Source organism: Hemitrygon akajei, chromosome 3, assembly GCF_048418815.1.
Source record: "Hemitrygon akajei chromosome 3, sHemAka1.3, whole genome shotgun sequence".
NCBI lineage: Eukaryota > Metazoa > Chordata > Chondrichthyes > Myliobatiformes > Dasyatidae > Hemitrygon > Hemitrygon akajei.
The window spans coordinates 66,820,947-66,848,411 of record NC_133126.1 but is presented as its reverse complement, the minus strand read 5'-3'; the positions used below and the strand labels follow the sequence as shown (position 1 = coordinate 66,848,411).

At 37.0% G+C, this 27,465-nt stretch overlaps 2 protein-coding genes across 3 annotated transcripts in view; both read left to right on the top strand.

Annotated features, from left to right (window-relative positions):
• Positions 1 to 10,810, top strand: part of g2e3 (G2/M-phase specific E3 ubiquitin protein ligase) — an 81,101-nt gene extending 70,291 nt beyond the window's left edge. For both annotated transcript variants that reach the window (XM_073040079.1, XM_073040078.1), the window contains 3 exons: positions 1,020 to 1,192; positions 3,613 to 3,827; positions 8,623 to 10,810. In XM_073040079.1, coding sequence (XP_072896180.1) covers positions 1,020 to 1,192; positions 3,613 to 3,827; positions 8,623 to 8,873 — 639 coding nt within the window. In that variant the 3' untranslated portion in view covers positions 8,874 to 10,810. The remainder of the gene's footprint in view (positions 1 to 1,019; positions 1,193 to 3,612; positions 3,828 to 8,622) is intronic.
• A 3,076-nt stretch (positions 10,811 to 13,886) lies between these two features.
• Positions 13,887 to 27,465, top strand: part of scfd1 (sec1 family domain containing 1) — a 153,426-nt gene continuing 139,847 nt past the window's right edge. The window contains exons 1-6 of the mRNA XM_073040077.1: positions 13,887 to 13,964; positions 23,589 to 23,659; positions 24,715 to 24,803; positions 25,494 to 25,584; positions 25,730 to 25,852; positions 26,901 to 26,988. Of these exons, the coding sequence (XP_072896178.1) occupies positions 13,934 to 13,964; positions 23,589 to 23,659; positions 24,715 to 24,803; positions 25,494 to 25,584; positions 25,730 to 25,852; positions 26,901 to 26,988 (493 nt within the window). The 5' untranslated portion in view covers positions 13,887 to 13,933. The remainder of the gene's footprint in view (positions 13,965 to 23,588; positions 23,660 to 24,714; positions 24,804 to 25,493; positions 25,585 to 25,729; positions 25,853 to 26,900; positions 26,989 to 27,465) is intronic.

The window sequence follows — 27,465 nt, the reverse complement described above, 5'->3', positions numbered from 1 at the left end:
GCTCTGCTAGGCAATGTCCCCCTTTTATGCCTAAACCTTCCCAGCTCTCCAACTCATGATTGGTGCACCGGTAATAGCCGAGTTCCCGCGAAGCTTTCCCCGTTTAAACTTTGTTCCCAAACCTGTGCACTGCCTCCTCTCTCGGAGCTCTCCAACTTTAAGTCCTTTATTCCTTCTAAAATAGTTCAAATAATTTAAATTTTTTATTCATCTAAATGATGAAGACATTAAAAAAAATCAAGAAATATTCTCAGCTTCAGGCAGGGCTTTGCAAAATGTGTAAGCTCAGGTTTCCAGTGCTGCAGCTTCTATTGGAGGCTCAGCTGCTCCTCAGTTCATTTGAGGTGGGCAAGTTTAGGTCACTCTATCCATACCAAGAAGATCTTGTATTGCAATTCTGTGCAGATGGCTCAGTGAGAAAGGTTCTTCCCCTCGTAAATTCAGTATCTTGACTTCCCTGAATCATAATTCAATCAATGCCCCACATTTGGGTTATTAAATTATATATTAAAAGTCAATACAACCATCCATCTTGTAGAGCTGCAGCTCATAAGCTCCCCAGTGACATTGATTCAATCCTGATCTCTGATGCTTCTGTATGGAGTTTATGTGTTCTTCCCTAGTGTGTAACCGTGTTTGGTTGTGGGAAGTTTATGGGATTGTGGGAATAAAATTAGTGGGAGAATGGAATTGCCATGTCCATTGGTATGGATGTGATGGGCCAAATGGGTTCATTCTGTGTGGTATGGAGGTATGTAATGTGGAAGCTACACTTGCATCTGATTCATTTAAATTATAAACCAGCAAAATTGGAAGGTGGAAAATAAACTAAGTGCCAAAAACTGCAGTGTAACAAAGTTAGTTAATACAATCTTAGTGTTTCAGGCTCATGTTGCTTTTAAAAACTGCTGTTCAACGTTTATAAAATTCTTAAGGCCGTGATTATGGGTGAGGGAGAAGTGGTTCCAAACTGATGCTTAAATGCTTGACGTATTTCTTTATTATGTTTGAACATTCAGATAAAAGAATCATCAACCTTGGAAGAGTTGAAACTATTTATCAATGAAAACGCTGATTACCTTTCAATAGCTGGATGCTTAAGACCAGTATGGTCACTGGACGATAAGGAACTGCTGTTAAAAGATGTGCTGATCTTTCACGTAATCAGTCGAGTTCACTCACCCTTAGAAAGGTTTGTGTTTAGTTCTGTACTTCTATGAGCGTTCAAAATATCCTAAAAATTGGAAGCCTAGGCAGTTTTGTGAATGTGAATTGGGCAATGTTCAATGAGAGTTTAGCAAGAAGTTGTACTTGATTGCAAGCTCCAACAATTTTCATTTTGCACTAGGGCGTGAAGCAGATTGCATTTGATAGAAGGTCTGATAAGGTGGTAATAACCCAGTTTTCCAGTGTTCCGGGTGATTTTAGAGAAAGTTCAGTGTTGAATCTGAAACCTGTTGTATTCTCTTGGCTGATCTTTTTGTTGGTTCTTAAATTTTAAAGACTAGAATTAAAATCTAGTCTCTCCAGTTTATTGTTCAGCAACTTTATGCAGATGTATCACTTATACTGAAGTGGAAGCCAGTTTTTACACAGTGCTTCTGATCAAAGCAATTAAGGAGAAGTGATATCATAGGGAAATGATATCAATACTTACATCAGATGCACTTCAGATGTTTTTTTTTAAAGTAAGTTTTTGTACACTGCTTCAAACCTCCAGAACTTAAATGTATTTTAAATGTCGTTGTATGTGTGTCTTTCATGTGCATCCTTTCATCAATTTCCCTTAATGTCAAATAGATATTTAATTTGTTCTTGATAGTTTGTTGTCAGTCTCCATGGTATCAGCTGTGGGTCTGCATGGCATATCAGTTTCCTTAATAATACTTTAGAATTACACATAATTATGGTGAAGACTATTCCAGTCTTTTGTTGGAATTCTGTAACATTCACTTCGAGAAGACTAGAATGTAAAGCAAAAATATTGGCTGATGTTTTGTAATGCATTGGTCAAACAACATTTGGAATATTATGAGCAATCTTGAGCCTGGTATTTAAGGAAGGATGTGCTAGGCCTGGAGAGAGTCCAGATGAGGTTCACAAAAATGATCCTAAGAATGAAAAGCTTAACATAGGAGAAGCATTTGATAATTCCGGATATGTATTCAATGGAGTTCAAAGGGGCGGGGGCATCTCACTGAAACAGAGTAGCTACTGGAAAACCCGGATATAAAGGATATTTTCATTAGTAGGTGGGTCTAGGGTCTAAGGGCACAGCCTCAACAAAGGGACACTCTTTAAAACTGAGGTGAGCTAGAATTTCTTCAGCCAAAGGGAGGTGAGTCTGTGGAATTCATTGCCACAAAGGGCTGTGGAGGCCAAGTCATTGGGTGTAAGGCAGGGATTAATAGATTCTTCATTGGTGATGGGGGTTAAGGATTACCAGGAGGAGGAGAGAGATTGGGGTTTTAAAAAAAAATTCATGATTGAACCGCGGAACAGACTTGATGTGCTGAATGGCCTAATTCTATTCCTATATTTTATGGTCTTCTACACAAAAAATAATTAAATGGTTTCATGAAAGAACTGTTGCGGTGACTATTTGTATAATTTAATTTGTTTTGAAGCAATTCTTTACATATAAAATTCCAGTTGAAATCAAAGTTGAATTCTATGATCTGCAAAAGTTTTGATTTCTACTATTTAGGACTTCTTGTCTCAGCATGGTTGAGTGGGGGAGAATGGAGAAAAAGGGTTTATGGGATTAACATAGCGAATGTTTTGTGAGACCAAGTTTTTGATGTGTATAAATAGTGTGGTGATAGGGATGAGGAATAAAGATTTCTGTGAAAATGAGAGAGGCAAGATTGATAATGGTAATTCATAGACAACCCATCTAATCAGATTTAGATGGATTAATATCGCATGTTGTAAATGCACAAACCCAGTAGAAGTTGTAGAAGTTTTACAAACAAAAAATTAGTTTTTAGTTCAAAACTCTATTAAATAGCATAATATTCAACAGTGGTCAGCAAAGGCAATGGGATTCTGGACTGATAGGACCTTAGATTGGTGAATGGAACCTTGTGCTGCAATTTGATTTTTTTTTGGAATTAGTTCCAACTTCTACCTGTTGTCTGATGTTTAAAATAGTGTACAGTGTATGAAACTATGCACCTCAGATCTTATAAAATATGTGTTGTTTATTTTGGGTTTAAGAATTTACCAGGCCAGTGAAATATTTTTCATATAAACCACGATATTTTTACATGCCTGTATCCTTTTATTGACTTTAGTGTGTTATGTAAGAGATCTTAAGTTACAGTGTATGAAATTAATCAGCTGTGCATTATTTTAAAGGGTGTGTAAATGCATTTATTTTAATGCTTGGTTAAAATAATATGCATTCCATGTGAAACGTTAGATTCTTCAGAAATCATTCACCAATGAATCAGTGTCTTATTTATCCTCATTGTTAAAAACATGGCCATTATGTTGAGTTATTTCTACCATGCTATTCATCTAACTTATTTCTGTTTTTCTTTGTCCAGGTCATGTTGCCCCTTGAAACTGATTTGACTTTGATCTTTAATTTGGTCCTTATCTTTCCAGGTTTCGTGAAGGATTGAAAGTTCTTGGTGTGTTGGAAAGTATTCAAACCTATCCAGAAAAATTCTCTGAACTTTTGTGTTACAAACCACAGAAATTATCTGCTGAAATAATTGGAAACCTTTTCTCCATTGACTTTTCACCGAATGGAAGTAATAGAATAATTGCAGAATCTAAAGCCATCAGCTTCTGGAGAGATTATTTGACAGATGTAGAAGGTATGAAAATTTTACACTTTTTGCCACGCTACCCAATTATCAGCAAAATTTGTGCATTTGTGCAGCCAAACTATCTTCTTGATAAAGAGAACTGAAATAGCAATGATGTTGGTATCAAACAAGGCAATTATCTGTATTGGTTGAAAACAGTCATCGCAGTTTATAATACAGCAAAGAAATTCTGAAGAGAATCAACTTATCTCCAAAAGGAATTACACATTAGATAACAACACACACAAAATGCTGGTGGAACACAGCAGGCCAGGCAGCATCTATAGTGAGTAGCGCTGTCGACGTTTCGGGCCAATACCCTTCGTCAGGACTAACCGAAAGGAAAGATAGTAGACTTCTCACTATAGATGCTGCCTGGCCTGCTGTGTTCCACCAGCATTTTGTGTGTGTTGTTGTTTGAATTTACAGCATCTGCAGATTTCCTCGTGTTTACACATTAGATAAATTAGTTGTCTGGCTATTCATTATTGTTTATTCTTTTCCAACTTCGAAAAAGTAGTTTTAACCATTTGAAAATCTGCTTCCACCGAACTAAATTGTTTATGGGAGAAAGGAATCCTCATTTATGAGATTTATTTGGTTATGTTATTGGAACAACACTCAGTTTCTGGATCAAGATACCAAGACATGAATTCAAAATCTTAGTTGGAAAATTTAAAATTCAAGTACGGTAAAACTAATAGTCCACTATCCCATTGCTCTGCATCTGGCTCACCTAGGCTGTATTTCTTTACTCCTTTTAACTCACCAGAATTCCATTCCCATACTCTGTATAGATTCATCGGGGTCATGTTCACCTGCCCTTTAAACGAACTGGATTTTATGCACTTCAGCACTCCCTTTACACTCACCTGGTTTTCCCTCATTTTCTCTTTAACACACTGGTCCACACTGGTCATACTATCATGTACAACTTACTTAAAAAGTGAATTCAAGCATGTTGATGAACTGATAGTATCCAGTAGTTTCAAATGTCTGCCAATCCAGCATCACCAAAATGCAAAGGGCCCTGGGTCATTGGAGCTTTACTTAAATAAAACTGATATTTTGGGGGAGAAAACTATAGTAAATATCAGCATGAAACCAACAGATGGTGGTTGTACTGTAAACTCCCTTGATTCATTAAATTCCAATTTACCGCAGTCTGATCTAGCGTGCTATGCAAAAATCTTGAATACACGCACACACATACACTCACGACTTTTACATGGCATGTAGTACTTTTATGTATTGCAATACTGTTGCCGCAAAAAAAAAATTTCATGACAAATGTGATAAACTGGATTCTGATGTGGGTTTCTGTTGTGGACTGAGAGTGGGAAAGGAGAGGGGAATCATATCTGGGAATAGCATAAGGGAGGGAACAAGAAACACCACAGAGACATTCTGTTATGATCAATAAACCAGCTGTTTGGAATCAAATGACCTTGCCTGATGTCTCGGGGCTGGCTGTGTCTGCACCTGTGCCATAACCACCCCACCCCAGCACTCCTTCTCTGCCACCTGTCCCATACCCCCTCCAGCGGCACTTAGCCTTCACCATTCCCAACATCATTTTCTCCCACCAGAATTACAAACTTGCTCTCCGCTCCACATTAACAAATACAATACTGTGCAAAAGTCTTAGGCACTCTAACTGTATATATGACTCCAAAGCCACTAATGTGGATAAATCTAAATTGCATGTGAACAATAAATGGTGAAATGACCAGTAATGAACACACCTTGCAAACAAAATGTAGTATAGTAGGTGATACTTTGGCATTTATAAGATATAGGAGCAGACTTGGGCCATTTGGCCTATCGAGTTTGTTCCTCTCATTTTCCCTCTCAGCCCCAATCTTTTGTCTTCTCCCTTCATGTCCTGACTAATCACAAATCTATCAATATCCATCTTAAATATATCCAATGACTTGGCCTCCACAGCCACCTGTGGCAATGAATTCCACAGATTCACCACTCTCTGGCTAAAGAAATACCTCTTCATCTCAGTTCTAAAAGGATGCCCCCTCTATTCTGAGGGTGGTCTTAGACTCTCCAACCATAAGGAACATCCCCTCCACAACCACTCTCTGTAGACCTTTCAGCATCCAACAGGTTTCAATGAGGTCAGCCATCATTCTTCTGAATTCTAGTGAATTAAAGCCCAGGACCATCAAATACTCTTCATATGACAAGTCATTCAATCCTAGAATCCTTTTCATAAACCTCCTTTGAACCCTCAACAGTTTCAACACATCCTTTCTAAAATAAGGGGGCCCAAAACTGCTTAAAATACTGGTGAGGCCTCACCAATGGTTTATAAAGTTTCAATATTACATCCTTGCATTTGCCTTCCTCATCACAGACTCAACCTGCAAATGAACCTTTAGGGATCCCTGCACAAGTACTCCCAAGTCCGTTTGCACCTCAGTTTTTTGTGTTTTCTTTCCATTTAGAAAATAGTCAACCTTTAATTTCTTCTACCGAAGTGCATGACACTATTCTATCTGCCATTTTTTTGCCCATTCTCCTAATCTAAGTCCTTCTGTAGCCTCTCAAGTTCCTCAAAACTACATGCCCCTCCACTTATCTTCATTTTGTCTGCAAACTTTGCAACAGAGCTATCAATTCCATCATCCAAATCATTGACATATAACATAAGAAACTGTCCCAAAGCAGACCCCCGTGGAACTCTAGTTACCGGCAGCCAACCAGAAAAGCTCCCTTTATTCCCACTCTGTCTCCTGCCAAGCAGTCACTGTCCTATCCATGCTAGTATCTTCCATTAATACCGTGGGCTCTTAACTTGTTAAGCAGCTCATTTGTGGCTCTTTGTCAAAGACCTTCTGAAAATCCAAATGCACACCATCTGCCAATTCTCCTTTGTCTATCCTGTTTGTTATTTCTCAAAGAATTCCAACAGATTTGTCAGGCAACATTTTCCCTTGAAGAAACCTTGCTGACTCTGGCCTATTTTATCATGTGCCTCCAAGTAACCCTAAACCACATCCTTCACAATCAACTCCAACGTCTTCTCAACCACTGAAATCAGACTGACCTCTAATTTCCTTTCTTCTGCCTCTCTCCCATCTTGAAGAATGGAGTGACATTTGCAATTTTCCAAACTTTCAGAACCATGTCAGGTTAATTGATTATTGAAAAATCATTACTAATACCTGCACAATCTCTTTCAGTACCCTGGGGTGTCTGCCATCTGGTCAAGGTGACTTTTCTACCTTCAGACCTTTCAGTTTCCCAAGAACCTTCCTGAACTTCTGGCATACTGCTAGTGTCTTCCACAGTCCGTCATTTCCTTGTCCCCCATTACTACCTGTCCAGCATCATTTTTTAGCAGTCCAACAATCCAGAGGTGATCCCAATGAACTCCTGCCCCCACACCAGTTCTTCAGCCCTGCATTCATCTGCCAAATCATCCTATCTCTGGAGATCCTGTTTTTCAGCTTTCTACCTAGCTTCATAAAATCTTTGTTCAGGACATCCTCACCTTCCTTATCTATGTCATTGTTGCCAATATGTACCAAGACTTCTGGCTGCTTACTCTGACCCAGGTGTGTCTATTGTGCCCACAGAATCTGATCTCTATTCTTTTGAATCTCCTATTATCGCTGTAGTCCTCTTTACCTCTCTTCTGTTCTGAGCCACAGCACCAAACTCAGTGCCAGAGACCCGGTCACTGCGCCATCCCCCTCAATACTATCCAAAGTGTTATATTTATTATTGAGAGGAACAGCCACAGGGGTACTCCACACTGCCGGCCCATTTCCCTTCCTTCTCCTGGCAGTCACCCAGTTACCTGCCTCCTGCAATCTAGTGTGACTATCTCCGTGTAGTTTCTTATTCTCCCATAAGAGCTGAAGGTCATCGAGCTGCAGCTGCAGTTCCTCCTCTGGGGTGAAGCTTTGTGCACCTGGTGCTGTTGTGGTTATCTGGAAGGCTGGAGGTCTCCCAGAATTCCCACATCTCACACATAGAACAAAACACTGGCCCTGAAGCCATTTTCACTGCACTAACTTTGACCTAACCAACCAGGAAGAAGAATCAAAAATAAAAAGAGAAACCTACCAGATGCTTGTTTACCTTGCTTAGGCCTGATCTCGCCAAAGCTTGATGAGCCAAAGTCACTCCAACACTGGTTCACTCACACCTACGGCCGCTCCTCTCTCATGAACCCCACTTGGTGGTTGGTCGCAGTCCAATCACTGCCGTGAAGTGCTGCCTTTTTCATCTTGAGGGCAAACCCAAGTGAGAAGATAGCTTCAGAATGCCTTTCCCTGAATTAGTGCTAATGAAGCTGGCACTAACAGTTATCATTATAACATTATACAAAGAAGTATTAAAGCATTGCTGTGCTGGGTATCTAGCTGGAAATCCCTGACCACTGTCTGTACTTCCACAGCAATGATTCATCCAAGTGTTTGATTTTCGGTAGACTGGCAGGTGGTGCAGCCATAGCTGGGCTTCTTATTATAGGCTGGTGAGGGCTGAGGAGGGGGAGACAGCAGCTTTCATCACTTGAAAGTAGATAATGAGAGAGACCAAAGAATCAAGGTGATGGAGAACCAATTCCAATGCCAATTCCCAGCAGCAGCTTGCACTTACTGTGCTAGTCAAGGTCAACCCTGAGCCCCTTGTTTCAGGCTAAGTAGCTGTGATGGTCACTCCAACAACACCAACAGCGAGGATCTGGTTTTGAATATTTGGACTGTTAGCCAAATAGTTAAGTAGAACCACATCTAAATGCACACCATTTTTTGTGAATTAACATTGTTTTTCTTTTCAGGTGGAAAAACTAAAGCTTCTTTTGAAGGAATCTTGAGTTTTGCAACTGGCACAAGTAATATTCCACCCATCAGTTATGTTCCTCGCCCATCAATTAAATTCTTGCATAGTGATGGAATAGTACAGTACAGATTTCCAACAGGACAAACATCAGTCAATTGTTTGAAACTACCAATGTCAAAAACATATGAGGAATTTAAAGAATGCATGGATTTTGCTATTTGTAACACACCTGAATTAAAAAGAAAGTAATGCTGTAAATATTCTTAAGTCAATTATTAAATTTGTACATTATCTAGCAGTTTTCTTTTTAGAAAATTACAATCTTTGTTTTTAATTGCCAATTATTTAGCAAGGGCTTGCAGAAGCCTTGAAATAAGTTTACAGGATGTAAAGGATAATGGTTCCTCCTTAGAGAACTATTTTATGCACAATGTTCAGAGAGGGAAGCAGAAACTTAAACTTTGTCAGTTTCCCTGCCAACATGTTGTGTTTCAATATACTTTGATGTGGAAACACAGTAATAATTATATTTGCATTAGTTTCTAATCTTGCTGAAGCACAACGATTTCTCTACTTGGGCTGCCCTGGCTAAGTGAAAGTCCTTGTAGCAATTCTGATTTTCTCTGGCAGAGAAGGTGAAGGAATAAAATATTGAAACAGCTGAGAAGTTCATATATTGATTGCTAAATATTCAGAATGTTATTCAATTTCTAGATTAATGTAATACAGATTTGCTTATGAAATTACTTGATTATCTGGTTTGAAGTTTCCTTTAATAGCTTTGCATATGACACCCACATATATCATCAATAAGTTTACACTTATAGATGGCATTTTTAAAAAATTATGATGAAAATAAATTTAAATTTTCTAAAGTGCAGTAAATTGTAATTTGCCAAAGTAATATTTTGGATGACCAAAATATGTAAGGTTTGTTTTGTGTTTACTTTTAAAATGAGGAATTGGAAATTTTGCTTTGTATGTAGACTTTTTGAAGATTTTCTTCACTGGTTTCGCCAGTAACAAATATAAACTTTGTATTTTATTTCTGACCTTATAACTACCACGATGGACTATAGTTGTAATGTAAATAGAAATTACTTTATATTGGTAACTCATTTAGTTGGCTTCTGTAGAAAAATATAACTATTTAGAATTGTTATAAATATATTTAATTTCCGTCAAAAAATGAAACCCTTTAACAGTATTATTAATAGTTTGGTTTGGCAACAAAAGGGAGTTCCTTAGGTGCTGATATTGTAATATGTTCTTGTTTAATCCATTTCTGAGAAAAATACTGCTTTTACAAGTTGTACAGTCTTCCTTAGCTTGCTCTTTAAACACTGATTTCAGATCTTCAGCAGTGGGTGAAGGATTCAGTATTACAAATGTATTTTTACATTTGAACAAAATCCATAAAATATGTTATTTGGTTAAATTTGTGCTTTCCTTCTGACAACTTGTCTAAATCCCCTGACGTTTCACATTGAGAAAAGATGTGGGTAAATGTAGGTTTTTTTGCATATTTAAACAGGAAAAAAGCAAAAAAACAAAATAAGCAAAATTTATATACCATTTCTGAAGAAAGTAATTGTATGAAAGAAATGGTAAGATGTAGGGGGGAAAACTTTCAGTACAAAGACTACCATTAGTGAATAAAATTAATGCAGAAAAATAATTTGAATGTGTACAAATGAACTGTTATGTGAATGAATATTGTTTGTGAATAAAATAAACTATTGTATTTGACTAGGTATCTATCCTAAATAATTTATCCAAGTGATTTTCTGTGTAATTGTTCAGTTTGACGTGTGCTTTTATCAATGCATATATTTGATTAATGCAGAAATAACAAGAAAGTTGAACCTTAGTTACCAATTGAGATATTAGAACCTGGTTATCAATTAAAAATGTAAAACAACTGCTAAAACATGTTAAAGGTAGAAATGTAATAATCTCATTGGAATAAAAATATTGAATTCTTGGGTAATTTTTGTCTGGCAAAATTGGTCAATAGTCGATTATGGATAAACTGACCTTAATAACATCAATTTATTAATGTTCAATTTGTGAAGACATCTGTAATCTGTGATGTATAATTGTTTTAGTTATAGCTGAATGGTGTCCTTAACATGAGCTTGTTTCTGTATGTGCTTAAATAATAAATGAAAGGATGTTGCAATTTTTTCTGATGAACCAAATTGTTAAGTTTTTTTTTATATTTCTTGTAAGCTTCAATTGAAACTTTGGTTTCTAAAACACAGATTGAAATGTTTAAATGTAAAGATTTTGTATATGTTACAAGCTATCAAAAATGAAATTTTACAGATAACTGACATTTAAAAAGCAGAAAAAAAACACAAATGGTAGAAATCTAAATTAAAAATAGAAAATGCTGTTCAGGAATAAGACCCAGAATTAACGATTGAGAGTGATCTCCCTTTTACAGAAATTGAAAAGTGAGAGAATATGATTGCGAGGAAACAAAAGTATTGAAACTCAGATGCAGAACACAGCAGCTACTGGAAATATTCAATAAATCACACAGCATCTGTGGAGAGAAAAAAAAGTGAGTTAAGTTACAAAGTGGATAACCTTGCATCAAATCTGGCTAGTTTTGATACAAACAGAAATGTTAGTTAGCTGAAATTATTAACTTCAAAATTGAGTGTCTAAGGTTATAGTATGCTGAGGCAAAGGATGGGGTGCTGTTTCTTGAGCTTGCTTTGGGCATTGTTAAGATTATGAAGGAGCCAAAGATAAGAGTTCAGAGTCAAAGTGGGATGTACATTTTAAATGACATAAATGTGGAAGCTGAGAGATATCCTTGTGGATTAGCTGTTGTTGTGCAACACTGTCACTTGCATTTGGCTTCTTGAATGTAGAGGAGAATGATTCATGAATATGGCTTCATATCCATTCTATATTTTAGTTACGTCTTTCTCCATAAAAAGGAATCTCTTAAAACCTGGACTCTAAATGATTCATTGGCATAATGATTGTAGCATGGAGGGTGGCCCATTGGTTCCATGTAAAACCTAACTGGTCCTACTCCACCCTCCCCACAGACCTGCATTTTCTTACATTTAAAACCCTTTACCAAACTACCATTTGATTGCTACCATAGACACAGCCCCCACTTCTACCCATAGAAGTGCATTCCAGATCCCAACCTCTCAGTACGTGTTTTTTTTAAACTTTTGTCTCTTGTCATCAGTCTTCTCATGCCACTTTTATGCTAAGTATTTTCATTCTTTGTCCATGTTCTTGATCCTTATGTTTCAACTGCCCAACTCAACTTGGGTACCTTTTGAAAGATCTCACAATCTATCCTATTTCAGAGGAATAACTGCACATTCTCCAATCTGCTTACAAAATACGCTCTTTCTTCCTTAAAATCATTTCAGTAATCCTCTTCTACACACACTCTAATGCCTTTGCATCCTTGAAGAGTGTTTCCCAGAAATGTAATATTCCATTTACAGCCACAGGGTTCTATAATTGTCCATCATTTCTACTTTTGTTCTTGTACTCCAAGGTCAAGATGTGGTATGATTTTTTTTTTCTTTAGCTATAAAGTCCAGCATCCGTACAGTTTGAATTCTTGGGGTGAACGGCCTTTGTGAGGCAAGAGTAATCATGAAGCTTTATATTTAAAGAGTTAAATTTTGATTGCTTCATGGCTATTTTAAGCAGAAAGAGGCATGCGGGGAGGGGCTCCTCAGACCTGTGGAATATGGGATCTCCTAGATGTTTTCTGTGCCCTTGATAATTATAGATGCAGGAAGTGAAAGCTAAGGGACCTTCATCCGTCGGTTTTTGATCTTTGAAAATGGCTCCATTTCCATATTCTGCTCCTTAGTGGGAATTTCATTAGATTGACACTTAAACCTTGCATTTTAAAGGCTACCCCTCATTCCATTATGATTTTGTTTGCTTGGCTATAATTCCATTTTATCCTAACATTAGTTTATATACTTTATCTGTATTTATTTACATATTCTGAAATACTTGTGTATTTACCACTAACATTCTCACCATATGATTTCAGATAATTATTTAAAGCCTATATATGCAGAATGAGAATTTCTAGCAATTTTTAAAATTAAAATGTTAGTGCAAAGTGCAAGGATTCAGTACCTAAAACACAGAAGCGGCATAATCTAAATATATCCAGAAGGCAACAGTGCACATGGTCAGCAGATAAGATACTGTACTTGAAGCTAATGTCAATTTTAACTTGTAGCCTTTGCCAGGAATGAATTGTAGCTGAGGGGCTTTGCAGTGATTTGCTGCTAAGTTTAAAGTCTTCACGCCTTGGGTAGAAATGGCAAATGAGTTAATAGTGGGATACAGATTCAATTGACTGCAATGGATAAGATGGAAATGATTCTGCAGTGGTCAATAATTCTGCATTTAGTTTTCCTTGTGTAAAGGAGAGCATATTGAGTGCCAAATGCCATTGGGTAAACTGGAAAAGGTTAAAGGCAGTCCATCTGAAGGGTTGTGGCCTGAACGTCAACTGTACATTTCCCTCTGCAGATGTCTAATCTGCTGAATTTCTCCAGCAAATAAGCTAAAATCTACAGGTGCTGGAAATCAAAGCAATGCATACAAAATGCTGGAAGAATTCAGCAGGCCAGTCAACATCTCATCAGAAGGCTAAATTGTTGAGTTGGAAACCATGCAAATGTGTGATACCGTATGCTTGACTTCTGAGTCTATTTTCTATTTTTGTCTCAAATTTCTAGTATTTGTGGTGTTTTCTCCAATTATATAATAGCAGGTTGAAATAAATGTTAACTTTTATCAGTGAGGCTCTTCGTTGAAGGGTGGGGTGGGAAGGGAGACAAACTACTGCAGTATCTATAGAGGGAAATAGACAGTCGACGTTTCGGATCAAGACCCAAACACACCGCTTGAGGAACTTTAACGGGTCAGGGAGCATCTATATATGAAGCAAAAAAAAAACGTCGCTATAGATGCTGCTCGACCCGATGCATTTCTCCATTTGTTTTCCGATTCCACCATCTGCAGGCTCTTGTGTCTACTCTTAACGAGAAACTCGTGTGTTTGCTATGACCACCAGTCCTTCCCAATACGGAGAACAGTCATCTACCCCCGAATCTGTGCAAAATACATAATTTGTCTGGATAAGTGAAAGCTTCTCTCACAATTTGAGTACTGTACAGTAAATGCTGGTGTTTGAGGTGTGGCCCGGCTTTTAGGATCATTACGGCGGGTCGCGGAGCCCGACCTGCAGTTGCCACGTCATCCGAGTTTGCGTCAGGCAGGGAGCTGCGGGCAAGATGGCGGCGTCCGTACGAGAGAAACAGATTGGTGAGTAATGTCTGAACACCACCAAGGGACGGGCTCTGACCGGGCTAGAGAGACTGCTGACAAACTTGGTAGCGCACAGCGATCCTGCTTGTGAAGGAGAATGGCACGTTCACTGTAACTGTGGTGCCAGGCCCGAGACCGCAGAGAGCGTCGCCGCGCTGCTCCGTGATGTGCAGCTGCTTGCGGGCGAACTCCCTCCCAGACGTGATGCGCGGCGGCTTACGGCCGAATTACCAGCTTCTCTTAATAGCCTTTTAGGTGGCTTTAGCATCTTATCATTTACTATTGGAGTCTTGTCTCTAAAAGCAATAATTTTTCAGTAAGAGGCACCGCTATTTGGAATGCTGGTGTTTGTGTGCTAGCGAAAATACAAAGTTGTTTGACGTTTTTACTCTGTGTGATTGCCTGTTATTCACTTGTTGAATATGCTAATGTCGAACTTTGGTGACATATATAGGTCTGAATGCGTTCCGCAAAGAACTGGATTGGATACCCTTTTATTATGTGACAACCCCTTTACCAATATAGGATGCCTCCTTTAAACAATGTTCTGATCACTAATTTTTATCAACGGCATTACTGTCTCTTATTGGGGCGTATAATCGATTTACCAGTTTTATGTTTGTGCAATAACAAGTAACGTTTATGTTAGTAATAATCACCGATTGAAGTTCCAGTTGAGAAGTGCAGCTTATGTTGTCATTCGGAGTGTCAACAATGATCGCTATCCACTTCGATAGTCTCACAGGATCGGGACGATAGGTTTTACGCGTTATTGAGTGGGAAATAAGGCCAGAATAGAAACCATAAAGTCTTTTCAGATGTGGGAAATGCCTCTTAGGGCAGTTGGGTGGCTGCTTTGCCTTTTCAAGGCGCACACAAGGCTTCTGTGTGCTCTAGATGCCGTCCCGAATGCACTTCCTTCACTGAGTTGTTCCCCACCAGAAATTGCAAGGTTATTGCACTTCAGGAAAAATGAACCATCCTTAAATGTCTACCTTTCTTGTAATCTTTTCCTATGACAGAGCTGGTTATGTTTATGGAGTCCTAGTGTCAGTCTAGCAAACAACATGGCTTGTCCAACATAGCCAGCTCTAAGTACTGAGCAACAAATAACCCACTAGGAGAACAGCTATCAAAAGTAGCATCAGTGGGAAGAAAGGAATCATTGACATGGCAAGTTGAAATCCTGTGTAAGGACATGAGTGTACCTAGGAACTGGGAATGTTGACAATGCTGGTGTTAGTTTGCCTATCCTTTGAATGAACTTGGATGGTTTTGCAGAGCTGTCTTTGGTATTATTTTTCCAGTGTCTTTATCTGCCTATGGAAGGAATTCTAGGTGTTAAAATTTAATAGGAGGACAGGGATCATTGCTGCCTGTTAGAAGTGTGTTTCATGCCTGGATTCCAATGCATTCAACTTGCAACAATCTGAGAGTGAGAAGATAGAGGAATGTTGGGGCACTGGGTTTGGCAGGGGAGAGAAATGATAAGGGAATGAGATGAGGACTGAGAGAAAGTGAAGGAAATGAGATCTCTTGTAAGTTTAACTTCAATATTTTGTGTGCAGAATGGTATTTTCAGATCGTTGTATTGAATTTTTAGTACAGTATTTAGGTTACGTTGACAGATATACTTGAAGGTAATGAGAAACTCTTTTTGAATTTCCTGATGAAGGGTCTTGGCCAAAAATGTGAACATTTCATTTTCCCTCAATATTGCTACGTGAATTGTTGAGTTTCTCTTGCATTTTGCATTGATTTTGAAATTAGGAATATTTACTATTGGAACATGTACCTGACATCAAAATTCAAATTTCTGGGTCAGCATTGCAGAGGATCTATTTTGGGCCCAGCATATTGATGCAATCATAAAGAAGGCACGCCAGCGGATTTACTTCATCATAAGTTTAAGGACATTCGGTTTGTCAGGAAAGACTCCAGCAAATTTCTACAAACATGCTGTGGCGAGCATTCTGACTGGTTACATCATCATCTGGTATAGTGCTGTAGGGGGTTGTAGACTTAGCCAGCTCCAAAATGGACACTAGCCTCCCTACATCAGAGATATCTTGAAGAAGTATTGTCTTAAGAAGGCAACATCCATCCTTAAAGACTCTCACTATCCAGAACATGCCCTCTTCTCATTATTACCATTAGGAAGGAGGTACAGGAGTGTGAAGATGCACGCTCAATATTTTAGGAACAGCTTCCTCCCCTCTGCCATCAGAGTTCTAAACAGACCTCATAATTTCAATTCTTTTTGCAGTACTTATTTATTTTTATATAGTATTGTAATTTATGTATTGCACTGTGTACTGCTGCCACAAAACAACAAATTTAATAACATTAGTGATATTAAAACCAATTCTAATTCTGAAATTAATGAATTCACTTTATAAATCAACTTAACTATAACCATCACTGAGATCTATGCTGAAGGGAGCAGTTGTCTCGAAACAAAAAAACCCTAATTAGAAAATATTACATAAGCTGTGAGTCTTTCCCATCAGAATATGTGGTTAGGTCTTCCAGCATTAGATTGTCGTGGAGTGTGTGGTACATGTGAAGGAGAGCCTGCACATGTTATGAGTTTGAATGATACAGATGTTCAGAGAAATCTGCATGTCCCATTGAACAATATAACAAAGAGTTGGAATAAATGGGTTGTTTTAAGGCTGATAACCAGTGGAATATCACAGGGATGGGTTCTTGGCCCATCCCTGTTTACATTTTCTATTACATTAACAACCTGGAGGAGGGAAAGAAATGTAAGGTTTCTAAGTTTGCTGATGATACAGAAAGAGGTGGAAGAGTGTTCTGTGTTGGGGACATTGTGATTCTGCAACACCATACAGATAGATTGAGTGATTGGGCAAAAACTTGGATACAGTGAGCTGATGAACACTACCTTGTATATGCTTTTTGCACTTATTTTCTATATTTTTATTATATTTTATAGTATATTTTATGTATTGCTCTGCAGTACCACAAAACAACAAATTTCATGGTGCATGTCAGGGATAATAAACCTGATTCTGATTATAACAACCTGTCTTGAAAAATGGCTGAAAATACTTCTGCACTATAATATTCTAGTGTTCCAGTTACTAGGCAGAGAATAAATTGCAATGACTTCTCTTTCCATTCATGTACCGTCTCTCAAGACTCTGAGGTATCCATTCTTGTTTGCCTTTCCTTTCACATGTACTGTTCTCCTCAGGCATATAAATTAAAAAATATGATCTGTGTATGCTGTAACATTTGGATGTCTCACGACCCCCTCTCTGATCCAATGAATCTTGGAATTATCGTGCTGTGATGTCAACTGTTGGGCAAACATTTCCCATGGATGAATATAAATAAATTAAACTATTTGATCTGCTCAGTTTAATTTATTGACCACTAATCCCATCCAAAAAATTGACGCTGAAGCAACTCTTCATAACCCTGGTGTGTTTGATGCAGAGCTGATTTCTCAAGTGCTTCTTGCCTTACTAGTACAATCATTAATTTTTGTTTCAGTAATGTCACTTGTTATCAATTGCTGAAATCTTTTTCATGCTTTTTGCATCTTTGGATACATCTATTCTCATACTGTCTCTGCTCTAGGCTGAGGCTGTGGCCTGCTCTGTCTACTCCAGGCTTTGTGTCTATGGACTCACTTCTGTTCTGAATGCTATTTGCTTACCTATATTGTTTGCACAGTTTGGGGTTTTTTTGTCTGCACATTGGATGTTTGATGGTCTTTTTTTAATGGGAATAATTCTTCTGTGTTTCTTTGTTTTGTGGCTGCCTGAATCTCAAGTTTGTATAATGTGTACAAACTTTGATAATAAATGTACTTTGAACTTTTTGTATGGCACTCTTTAGACACTTGCCCTCATAGAAGGCTTTGCTGCATATGTCCTATGTCTTGCTAAATCCTGTTTATCTATCATCCTGATGCTTGCTTGCTTTCACTCGTTCCTGGTCTGACAATGGCTTGGTTGTAAATTCTCCTTCCATGTATTTGAAATACTTTAATAACCTTGACCTCCTTATTTCTGTACTCTCAGGCCTTACAACCTTCGAAATTCCTTTGCTGCTCCATTTATTTGTCCTGCTGACTATACCAGGTTTTAATTGGTTTATAGTTTGTGATCATGTTCTCAAGCTTTGGAATTACTACATATTCCACTCGTACTCCTTGTCAAACATTTGCGAAAATCTTTCTCTTGCCAAGCTATTGGGCACCTATCCTAATATATCTAATCTCACATTGTAACATTTTTGTGAAGCACTTTAGGACATATTACAGCATTAAAGACATTATATCAATATTTTCTTTTTGTCTTCTATGATGGCTTCTTAGTATTGAAGATAACATACTTTCTGTGTGCTTTTGTCACTTATTTTGTGACTGAAGAGGGCAATACGTGAACTTCTTAGGCTACGTCCACACTAGACTGGATAAATCCATTACCGAAGCTTTTTTTATTCGTTTTGACCCTCCATCCACACTTTCCTCCCCCGAAAATGGAGCTTTCCTTAAATGCCCTCCAGAGTGTGTAAATTTGAAAACGCTGATTGGGCAGAGTAGTGTGGACAGGGTAACTGGAGAGTTTTAAAAACGCTGTCGTGACATGCCGGAACAGATGATGGCGGCAGCGCGACATTTCATTGTTTTCTTGAATGCAACCCCCCCCCCCCCACACACACAACCTAACAATTTCAGAACTGACAGCAACGAGACTGAAGCTAGAAGAGTTAGAAATGTACTCACCAAATACTTTGACCCATAACTTACTGAATAAATAAGTATACTCAGTTTGCCCTGTTTTCTGACCTTGCTCGTATGAAGGTGGTTTACCTATTTATGCAAGTACTTCTCTGACAATAGATATGTAACAGCCTAATGTAACATTGTATGGAAGTACAAGATAACACTGATGCAGACATGTTTTATGCATTTAACAAGGTGCTTATTAATGCAGCAGAATCAGTTTTTCAATGTTCGTCAGCCCGGTCATACTGTCCGTGAACTCCCTATCGGTTGCTTCCATACGCTCCAGTATTAGATTAGTTTTTTTTTAGGTTTAGTCCTCCTGCGCGAGAGCCAACAGCTGTCCGTCATTTGGCAATTTCCTTTTAAGTTTTTCTAGTCTGTAACTGCACAAACGTGCACTTTCACAGTGAGATTCGACAGCAAACATGTTGCTTGCTTTCTGTAGATGTGTCCTACGCATGCCCAGTTGGAGGAGATTTGCCTAAATACCCATTTTAATGTGGACAGAGGTATTTTCAAAAGCGCTTGGTGTGGACGCCTATTGTTTTTACGCGAAACCAGCGTTTTCAAAATTATCCGGTCCTGTGACCGTGTGGGTTTTCTCTGGGGCTTCCCCCCCATTCCAAAAATGTACGGTTTTGTATGTAATTGGTCACATGGGTATAATAGGACAATATGGGCTTGGTGGGCCAAAAGGACTTGCAGTAACAAGTTTCAGATAATGTGTGAACTGTGGTTTTCAAATTTATAGCAAATTCATATTTCCAATGTATCTCTGCAATAAAAATAAAAGTCTTTGGTCAATTGAAGAGTATATTAATATAAGTTAATGTTGATTACCATGTAATTTATATTCATTTACTTGAGAAGTTAGATTTCACTGTTTTCAAATCTTCCACTTGACAAAATATCCCTTTCCCATCACTGGAATGCTCTACTGACTGCTGGGGTGGTAGACTTCTTCTGAATCTTTACCACCATGGGATAGCTAAAATCCTTTCAATGTTACTCCTTTTATATCAGACATTGTACGTGCTACTGTAAAAACAATTTTCAGCTTCAATCTATAATAAATGGTTTGGCAGCTGATAGTCTTTTGTTCTTGGAGTAACAAGTTTCAGATGATGTGTGAAGTCTGGTTTACAGTTTTACGGCAAATCCGTATTTGGTTCCGTTGTGGATGTAATTCTGAGAGGCTGGGAATTCTAAGGTTATAATAAGTTATTATAGCAAGTTAACAAAATTAAGTTATAATGAACAAACAACAGTATTGAAGGGAAATGGTACCTTTTGTGATGAGCTTTATGTTTCATAGGTCATATGAAAGGGAACTCTGCACATTACAATACTTCAGACCTGAAGTTTCTTCTTTAGATTTACAATCATTTGTGGACTTTCACAAGCAGGCAGGATAGACAAAGGAGAGTCAGTGGCTGTTGTTTACTTGGATTTTCAGAAGTCCTTTGACAAGGACTTTGACATGAGACTGCTAAACAAAATGAGAGCCCATGGTCATACAGGAAAGATACTAGCATGGATAGAAGATTGGCTAACTGGCAGGAGGCAAAGATTAGGAATAATGAGAGCCTTTTCTGGTTAGCTGCCAATGACTAGATCTGTTCCACAGAGGTCTGTGTTGGGATTGCTTCTTTGTACTTTATCTGTTAATGATTTGGAAAATTGAATTAAAGCCTTTGTGGCTAATCTTATGGATGGTAAGTGGGGGGCAGATGGTGTTGTGGAAGCAGAGAGGGTGCAGAAAGATTTAGACAGATTAAGAGAATGGGCAAAGAAGTGGCAGATAGAATACAGTGTCAGGAAGTATATGATCATGCATTTTGATAGAAGGAATAAAAGCATAGACTTTTCTAAATGACGAGAAAGTTCAAAAATCTGAAAGGGATCCTTGGTACAGGTTAATTTGCCGGTTGAGTCAGTCATGAGGAAGGCAAATGCAATGTTAGCATTTATTTTGAGAGGATTAGAATATAAAAGCAAGGATGTAACGCTGAGGCTTCATAAGGCATTGGTCAGACCGCATTTGGACAATTGTGAGCAGTTTTGGGCACTGTGCCATATCTAAAATGAGATGTACTGACATTGGAGAGGGTTCAGTTGTTTCAAAAAGTAAAACTACCAGGCACTCTTGATTTCTGTTGAAAGTGGGAGAGGTGGTTCCCAGAGATGACACCTCATTTTCAGAAATTTGGTGGAAGTTGATCAAATACATTGTGAGTAATTAATCAATCAAGAGTTGGATACTATCAGGTAAAACAGTTCATTAAAATTAAATACACAGAAGCAAAATTGCTAAGTTCAGAAATAACTAAAGGTGAAATTGAAAAAACAAGTGTAATGATAAAAACAAGCACTGGGGAGTGATGCCTAGAATTTCTTGTCCCCTAAATAAAACTTTGCTTGCTACCTTTTGATTGCTGGTGAGATCTCTCTGCTGCCGGAGAGAGGAGACTGCCTTTTGATCGCTGGTGGAATCGCTCACTGCTGGAGAGGAAAAGGCCAGCACTGTGCCTGGAGAAAGTTACCTAGGTTTTCTGTGTTTTTGGTTTGGGCTTGGACAATAGACTTTTTGTCAGTCTTATAGTTTTATATATTCAGTGTTTTTCGCCCAGTCTTTCTTGATTCTTGTGTGCAGGGGAGGGGATTTGGATGTCAATGTGCCTGTTCTTTTTTTGCACAGAGGAGGGATTTGGAAGTTGATGATTGTGCTGCTGTTCTTCTCTTTCTTGGTTTTGTGGCTATCTGGAGAAGGAGAATTTCAGAGTTATATACTTTGATAATGAATTAACCTTTGAAACTTTGTACTGGTACATGGAAATTATTTAATGTTGTTGGTACAGACATCTTAACTTCAGCTTCACTGGTAGCGCCCTCATTTTTCATAAGGTTTAAAATTCTAAGGTTGAACTTGATGCTGTGGTGAAGCATTATAAAAGATGTTAAACCTGGACACGATGAACCCTCGTGGAACAATGGCAAAGATGATCTGTTTGTATTTAGTGGTTAAGTTACTGATAAAGAACATGCAAGGTCTGGCATATTTATCTGGAGGCTTTATTTTGAATCTCCACCACAGCAGTGAGAATATTTAAATTCAAGTAATCAAATAATGCAGAAATTTTTTAAAAATGGTATAACGTCATAATTGCAAACCTACTAAACTTTGAAAGCTGTTTATGAATGCCCTTCAGCTAAGGGAATTTGTCATCTATGCATTTTGGCTTATAAGTGATCCCAAACACCCAGCTATGGATTGACTCTTTATTTTTGAATGACACAGAGGACTGCTTAAATCAGGAGAAATTAGAAATGCTTCACTTGTTCGTGACATACGTATGAATAATTATGCAGCACTAGCTAATAACAGATGCATAGATAATTACAAAAATAAATCACATTCCATTTATTATTCTGAGAACAAGCAAGAGAATCCTCCCTGATGTCCTGGGCACTAATCACTGAAGCAATATTGCTAAATCAGTTAATTTGGTCTTTATCACAATGCAGGAAATATTATTTGATTAGATTTTTTGGAGTTTCCTAAATGCATTTTTACATTACAATAGTGACCACACTTCAAAATACTTAATTCAAAATGAAGTATTTATCATCAGAGATCACACCACCCAGGCCATGCTCTTTTCTCACTACTGCCAGCAGGTAGAACGTAGAATTGCCTTAGGATTCTGAGCAATCCTCAGCACCAGCAGGTTGAAGAACAGTTCCTACCAGACCATCACCAGACTCTCATCAAAGGGAATAACTACACTCACTTGTCCATCCATTGAGATGTTCCCACAACCAATTATCTCACTTTAAGAACATTTTATCTTGTTATCTCATGTTCTCATTATTTACTGCTATTTATTTATATTTAAATTTGCACAGTTTGTTGACTTCTGCACTCTAGTTGATATTTCCTTGATCCTGTTATAGTTACTATTCTATAGAACTGCTGGGGAATACCCACAGGAGAATGAAACTCTGGGTTGTATATGGTGACATATATAAACTTTGTAATTAAATTTACTTATGAATTTTTGGATTTTTTTATTGATGCGAAGTGCCTTGGGACATTCTGAGGTCACAAAAGAGTTTATTTTAAGCTTTTGTTAAACTACAATATATTACTAACAGAATGCTTAAGTAATGTAATGTAATATTTGGAATATAAATCAACACACTATTTGAACAAAAAAGATATTTATTATTCAGTATTATTTTTTAACAAATTGGCTTGATCCAAACAATGGGTTTAGAGCTACTATGCAGTCCCTGTTTCCCTCCAAGTTCTTTGTTGTGGAAAAAACCTCTTAGACTGCTGCTCTCACGCAATGAGCAACTTTTAATTAATGTTAAGAAATTAAAGTCTTCAGAGAACAAAGGAGCTTGGTGATTTTATTTTATCTTTCACAACTCTACATCACAAGTCAATTTTCTTGCCACAAATACATTCACGTTTTGAAAAAAAAAGTGCTTTTCTACAGAAAGTGTCCCATATTCAAGCTTTACTTAAATCTGGAATAAATGTTTACTTATATACCAAATACACCTTTTTGTGTCCAAATATAATGCAAAAGTAATTAATCACTATGCAGTTAATTTCCTGCTCTTTTTTTCTCCTGCAAGTATTGGGCACATGAAAGTCTGCAAACTCCAGAATACCTGTGGTAACATGTTCATTGTATTAAACTACAAGAAGTTTTAGGAACTTTTCTCATTGTTTATTTTAAATTAATCATTGCAAAATGCAATCAGTACTGTAGAAATATATGCACTTGTAATTCTTTGAAATTTAGTAATAGCTCTTAATTGGTTATTTTTCTTTTATTTTACAGCTGCTCTAAAACGAATGTTAAACTTCAATGTCATTCCAGTTAAAAACAGCACCACAGAACCAGTATGGAAGGTGAGGGAATATCTAGACTGCTGGCAAACGTCAGCACATGTAAAACACCCTAATCATTAAAATTCTTAAGCTAAGCTTTTAAAGCATAGTATTTTCTAACTCCATTCAGCTCACTATTAATTTGGCAAAGACAAAAAGATTGAAATTGTGTCAGCTAAGAAAAATTTGGTTGGATACAATAACCAGATTTAACTATAACTATTTGCACTTGTATTTCTACTTAATTCTAAAGCAGTATCACTGGACTTTAATCACATTTTTTGGTAGTGACAAAAGTAAAATTTGGGAGTATTTATAGTGTATTTGTTGACAGTAGGACTAGTGTATCAGTGAACAAACTTCTAACACTGGAATACTAGTATTAATGAATGAAATCCAGAAATGCTGGAGATATTCAGCAGGCAAAGCAACATCTGGTGAGAGAATCTAATGTTTTGGGTCAACAAAACCATTAAGGATAAAAGCAATTTTTGTTTTAGGATGCATGTGGAGATGAGAGCAAAATATCAAAGGGAAGATCTATGATGGATGGAATTCATTATGGTGATAGTTTCTGGCCAAACTAATCCACAAACTTGAACCTGAACTTTGGTTACTTGATACTTAAAACTCTGTTTCCACACCCACTCTGGCCTTTGTCTTCAACCCACTGCACTGCTCCAAGTACAATGTATCCTTAAGAAGAGCACCTTATTTTTCAAATAAGTGCAAAACAACCTTCTGGACTCTATATTAATTTCAGAGAATTTTGTTATTGCCATTGTTCTGTTCTCTTGACCAGTCTATTCCCTTGCATCATCGTCAGTTTAATTGTTTCAAAATTCTCTTTGTCCTTCTCTGCCCTTCCCCTTTCTTTACATCTTAAAACTTCTGGGTTTTCCCCCCATCTCTTTAATCTGAAGCATAAACTTTATTTTTCCACGGATGATCTTCTGGTCTTTTGTTTCAAATTCACAACCTCTGCAGTAATCTGCATTCACATTAATATAAATTAAAAACATTAGTGTTATTCTTTAAGCCATAATTCTTTGTTTCTAATATTGTTTCTTCTGTAGATTCTGATCTACGACCGATTTGGTCAAGACATCATTTCACCGTTACTCTCTGTGAAAGAATTGAGAGATATGGGCATCACTTTACACCTGTAAGATTAATTTAATCTTGGACAACTGAGTTTAAAGTTAGAACATAATGGAGTAAGACATGTTTTAAGGAAGTGTTTTTCCCTCAACTATCTTAAATTAGCTATCATTATCCTTATTGAAACAGTTGTTCTCTAATAGACTGTTTTATTGGCGTGAATGATTTTAAAAATAACTGGATTTGCATGGTTCTAAGGTTTTTTTAGAAATGAAGAATATGAAAAATCTCTTTATAGACTGTCTATACTGTCTTAAGCGCAGTCATGTTGAAATTAGTAGATATGTTGACGATATTCTTTGCTGTCCAGAGTTCATAAATTTGTTTTGTTTTTTTCATTTAGTGAATAAAGTGCAAGTAAACATTAGGTTTTGGTTTACCATTTTGGTCCACAAAGTTAAATCTTTGAGTAACTGCATGCTGTACAGTTGCTGTCTACCTGAGACACTCTTAAATAACAACAGAAGTTTCATGAAGCGTAGTGCTTAAATTATTCATTTAGGACTACATTTATAATCCATAAGTCATGGGAAAACACACCATTAGTTTTCAGAACTTCCAAAATTTATAATTTGTATAAATCAAATGTTAGATTTGTTGTGCTTTATTTTTGAGGAAGTTATTTTCCCTGTATATCAGTATGTTAGGTATAATCTGTAGTATTTGGTTTTAATTTGTAATTACAATTTTTCAGGCTATTGCACTCTGACAGAGATCCTATTCCTGATGTTCCAGCAATTTATTTTATAATGCCAACAGAAGAAAATGTTGACAGAGTATGCCAGGTAATTAATGGCTTTTTAATTAAAGTGACTTTCTATATATCTGAAATGGAAAGGTTTAACTGATTTTAAGAATATTATTTATTTGAATATTTACAATTTCAGTTTTATGATTTAATATTAATTTTAAGCACAATTGCTTTTGTAGGATCTTCGGAACCAACTTTATGAGTCCTATTACTTAAATTTCATCTCAGCAATTTCAAGGGGTAAACTTGAAGACATTGCCAGTGCAGCTCTGAGTACAAACGCAGTAGCCCAAGTTGCCAAGGTCAGATGATTGCATTAGCTCAAGAAATCATGCTTTGTTCTGATCTCTTCGTTTAACCTGGGTCAAAAAAAAGTTAAATTACATAGTTGCAATAGATTTAACTGAATTTCAGTGTATTGTACATTTGCTTTTTCTAAAGTTGCCAATTACCTCTGTTTTTTGGATGCCTAGATCAACATTTTTGAGTCTCATGTGTAACCTTTCAACATCGTAAATCTTCTGTAGTGCTGATCTGTTAAAGCATGTTCCCAATCAAAATAATAAGTGTTTCTTTGAAATACATATGCAACCTATTTGGATATAGAAACATAGAAAATAGGTGCAGGAGTAGGCCATTCGGCCCTTTGAGCCTGCACCGCCATTCAGTATGATCATGACTGATCATCCAACTCAAAACCCTGTACCTGCTTTCTCTCCATACCCCCTGATCCCTTTAGCCACAAGGGCCATATCTAACTTCCTCTTAAATATAGCCAATGAACCGGCCTCAACTGTTTCCTGTGGCAGAGAATTCCACAGATTCACCACTCTCTGTGTGAAGAAGTTTTTCCTCATCTTGGTCCTAAAAGGCTTCCCCTTTATCCTTAAACTGTGACTCCTCGTTCTGGACTTCTGGATATGGCTCATTAACATTGTGTTCTATATAATCAGTTTGTAATCAACAAACTCAATTACAAATCAATTTTAATAATTGTTAAATGGACACATGATTTGAGTATTATTTGATACACCAGATTTTTTGGTTACATTTAAAATGTGATTCCCCTATAGCAAGTTTAAGTTTTAAGGCAATTGTGCAGTTAATAAGTTTGATTAATATACAAGTTGATTTGATATAGTCTTCATCGTGAACAATTTTCTAATACTTTGAATAAAATGTAATTATTTGCTAGTTACACTTGTATTAAAAGAAAATTGTTTGCAACTTTCTACAGATCATGATTCTCCTAAATCTGAAGTTTCAATTGCACTCTATGGGTTTTGCTGATATTAAAGAATTTAGCATTATGTGATATTGACATCCTTTTCTGCTTTCCTATTTTTGCAGTTATTTGATCAGTATTTAAACTTTATCACTTTGGAAGATGACATGTTCGTACTGTGCAATCAGAACAAACAGCTGATCTCATATCATGGTACTGTCTCCAATCTCTTATTTCTATATTATTATGTGCATCGGGAGTGCTTTTTCTCAGATTCAAGCCAGTTTTCATTTATAGTCTAAAATAATAACATATTTAAGTTGTATTTTTAAAATACAGTTCTTCTTGGGAAAAAAAGTTATTTCTTTTAGTGTGAAAATTAATCTAGGCTTTGTCTGCTGATGAAACTATGGTGCATTAAATTTAATTAGTGTAGGGCTCCATCAGATTTCAAAATATATTGGTTAGTCTAAAACATGAAATATTTTTTACAAATAGAATGTACAATGGGTGAATGTTTAAAAATAACAGAATATTAAATATCAATATTGATAAAATATTTTTATGGTTATATGAAAATCCTTCTCTGATGTCACCTACCAGGAAAAGATGCATTCAATTCTCAACATTTTGAAATGGATTTTGTACTAAAAATCTCTGACGCTTAAACACTAAAAAAACTCAAAACAC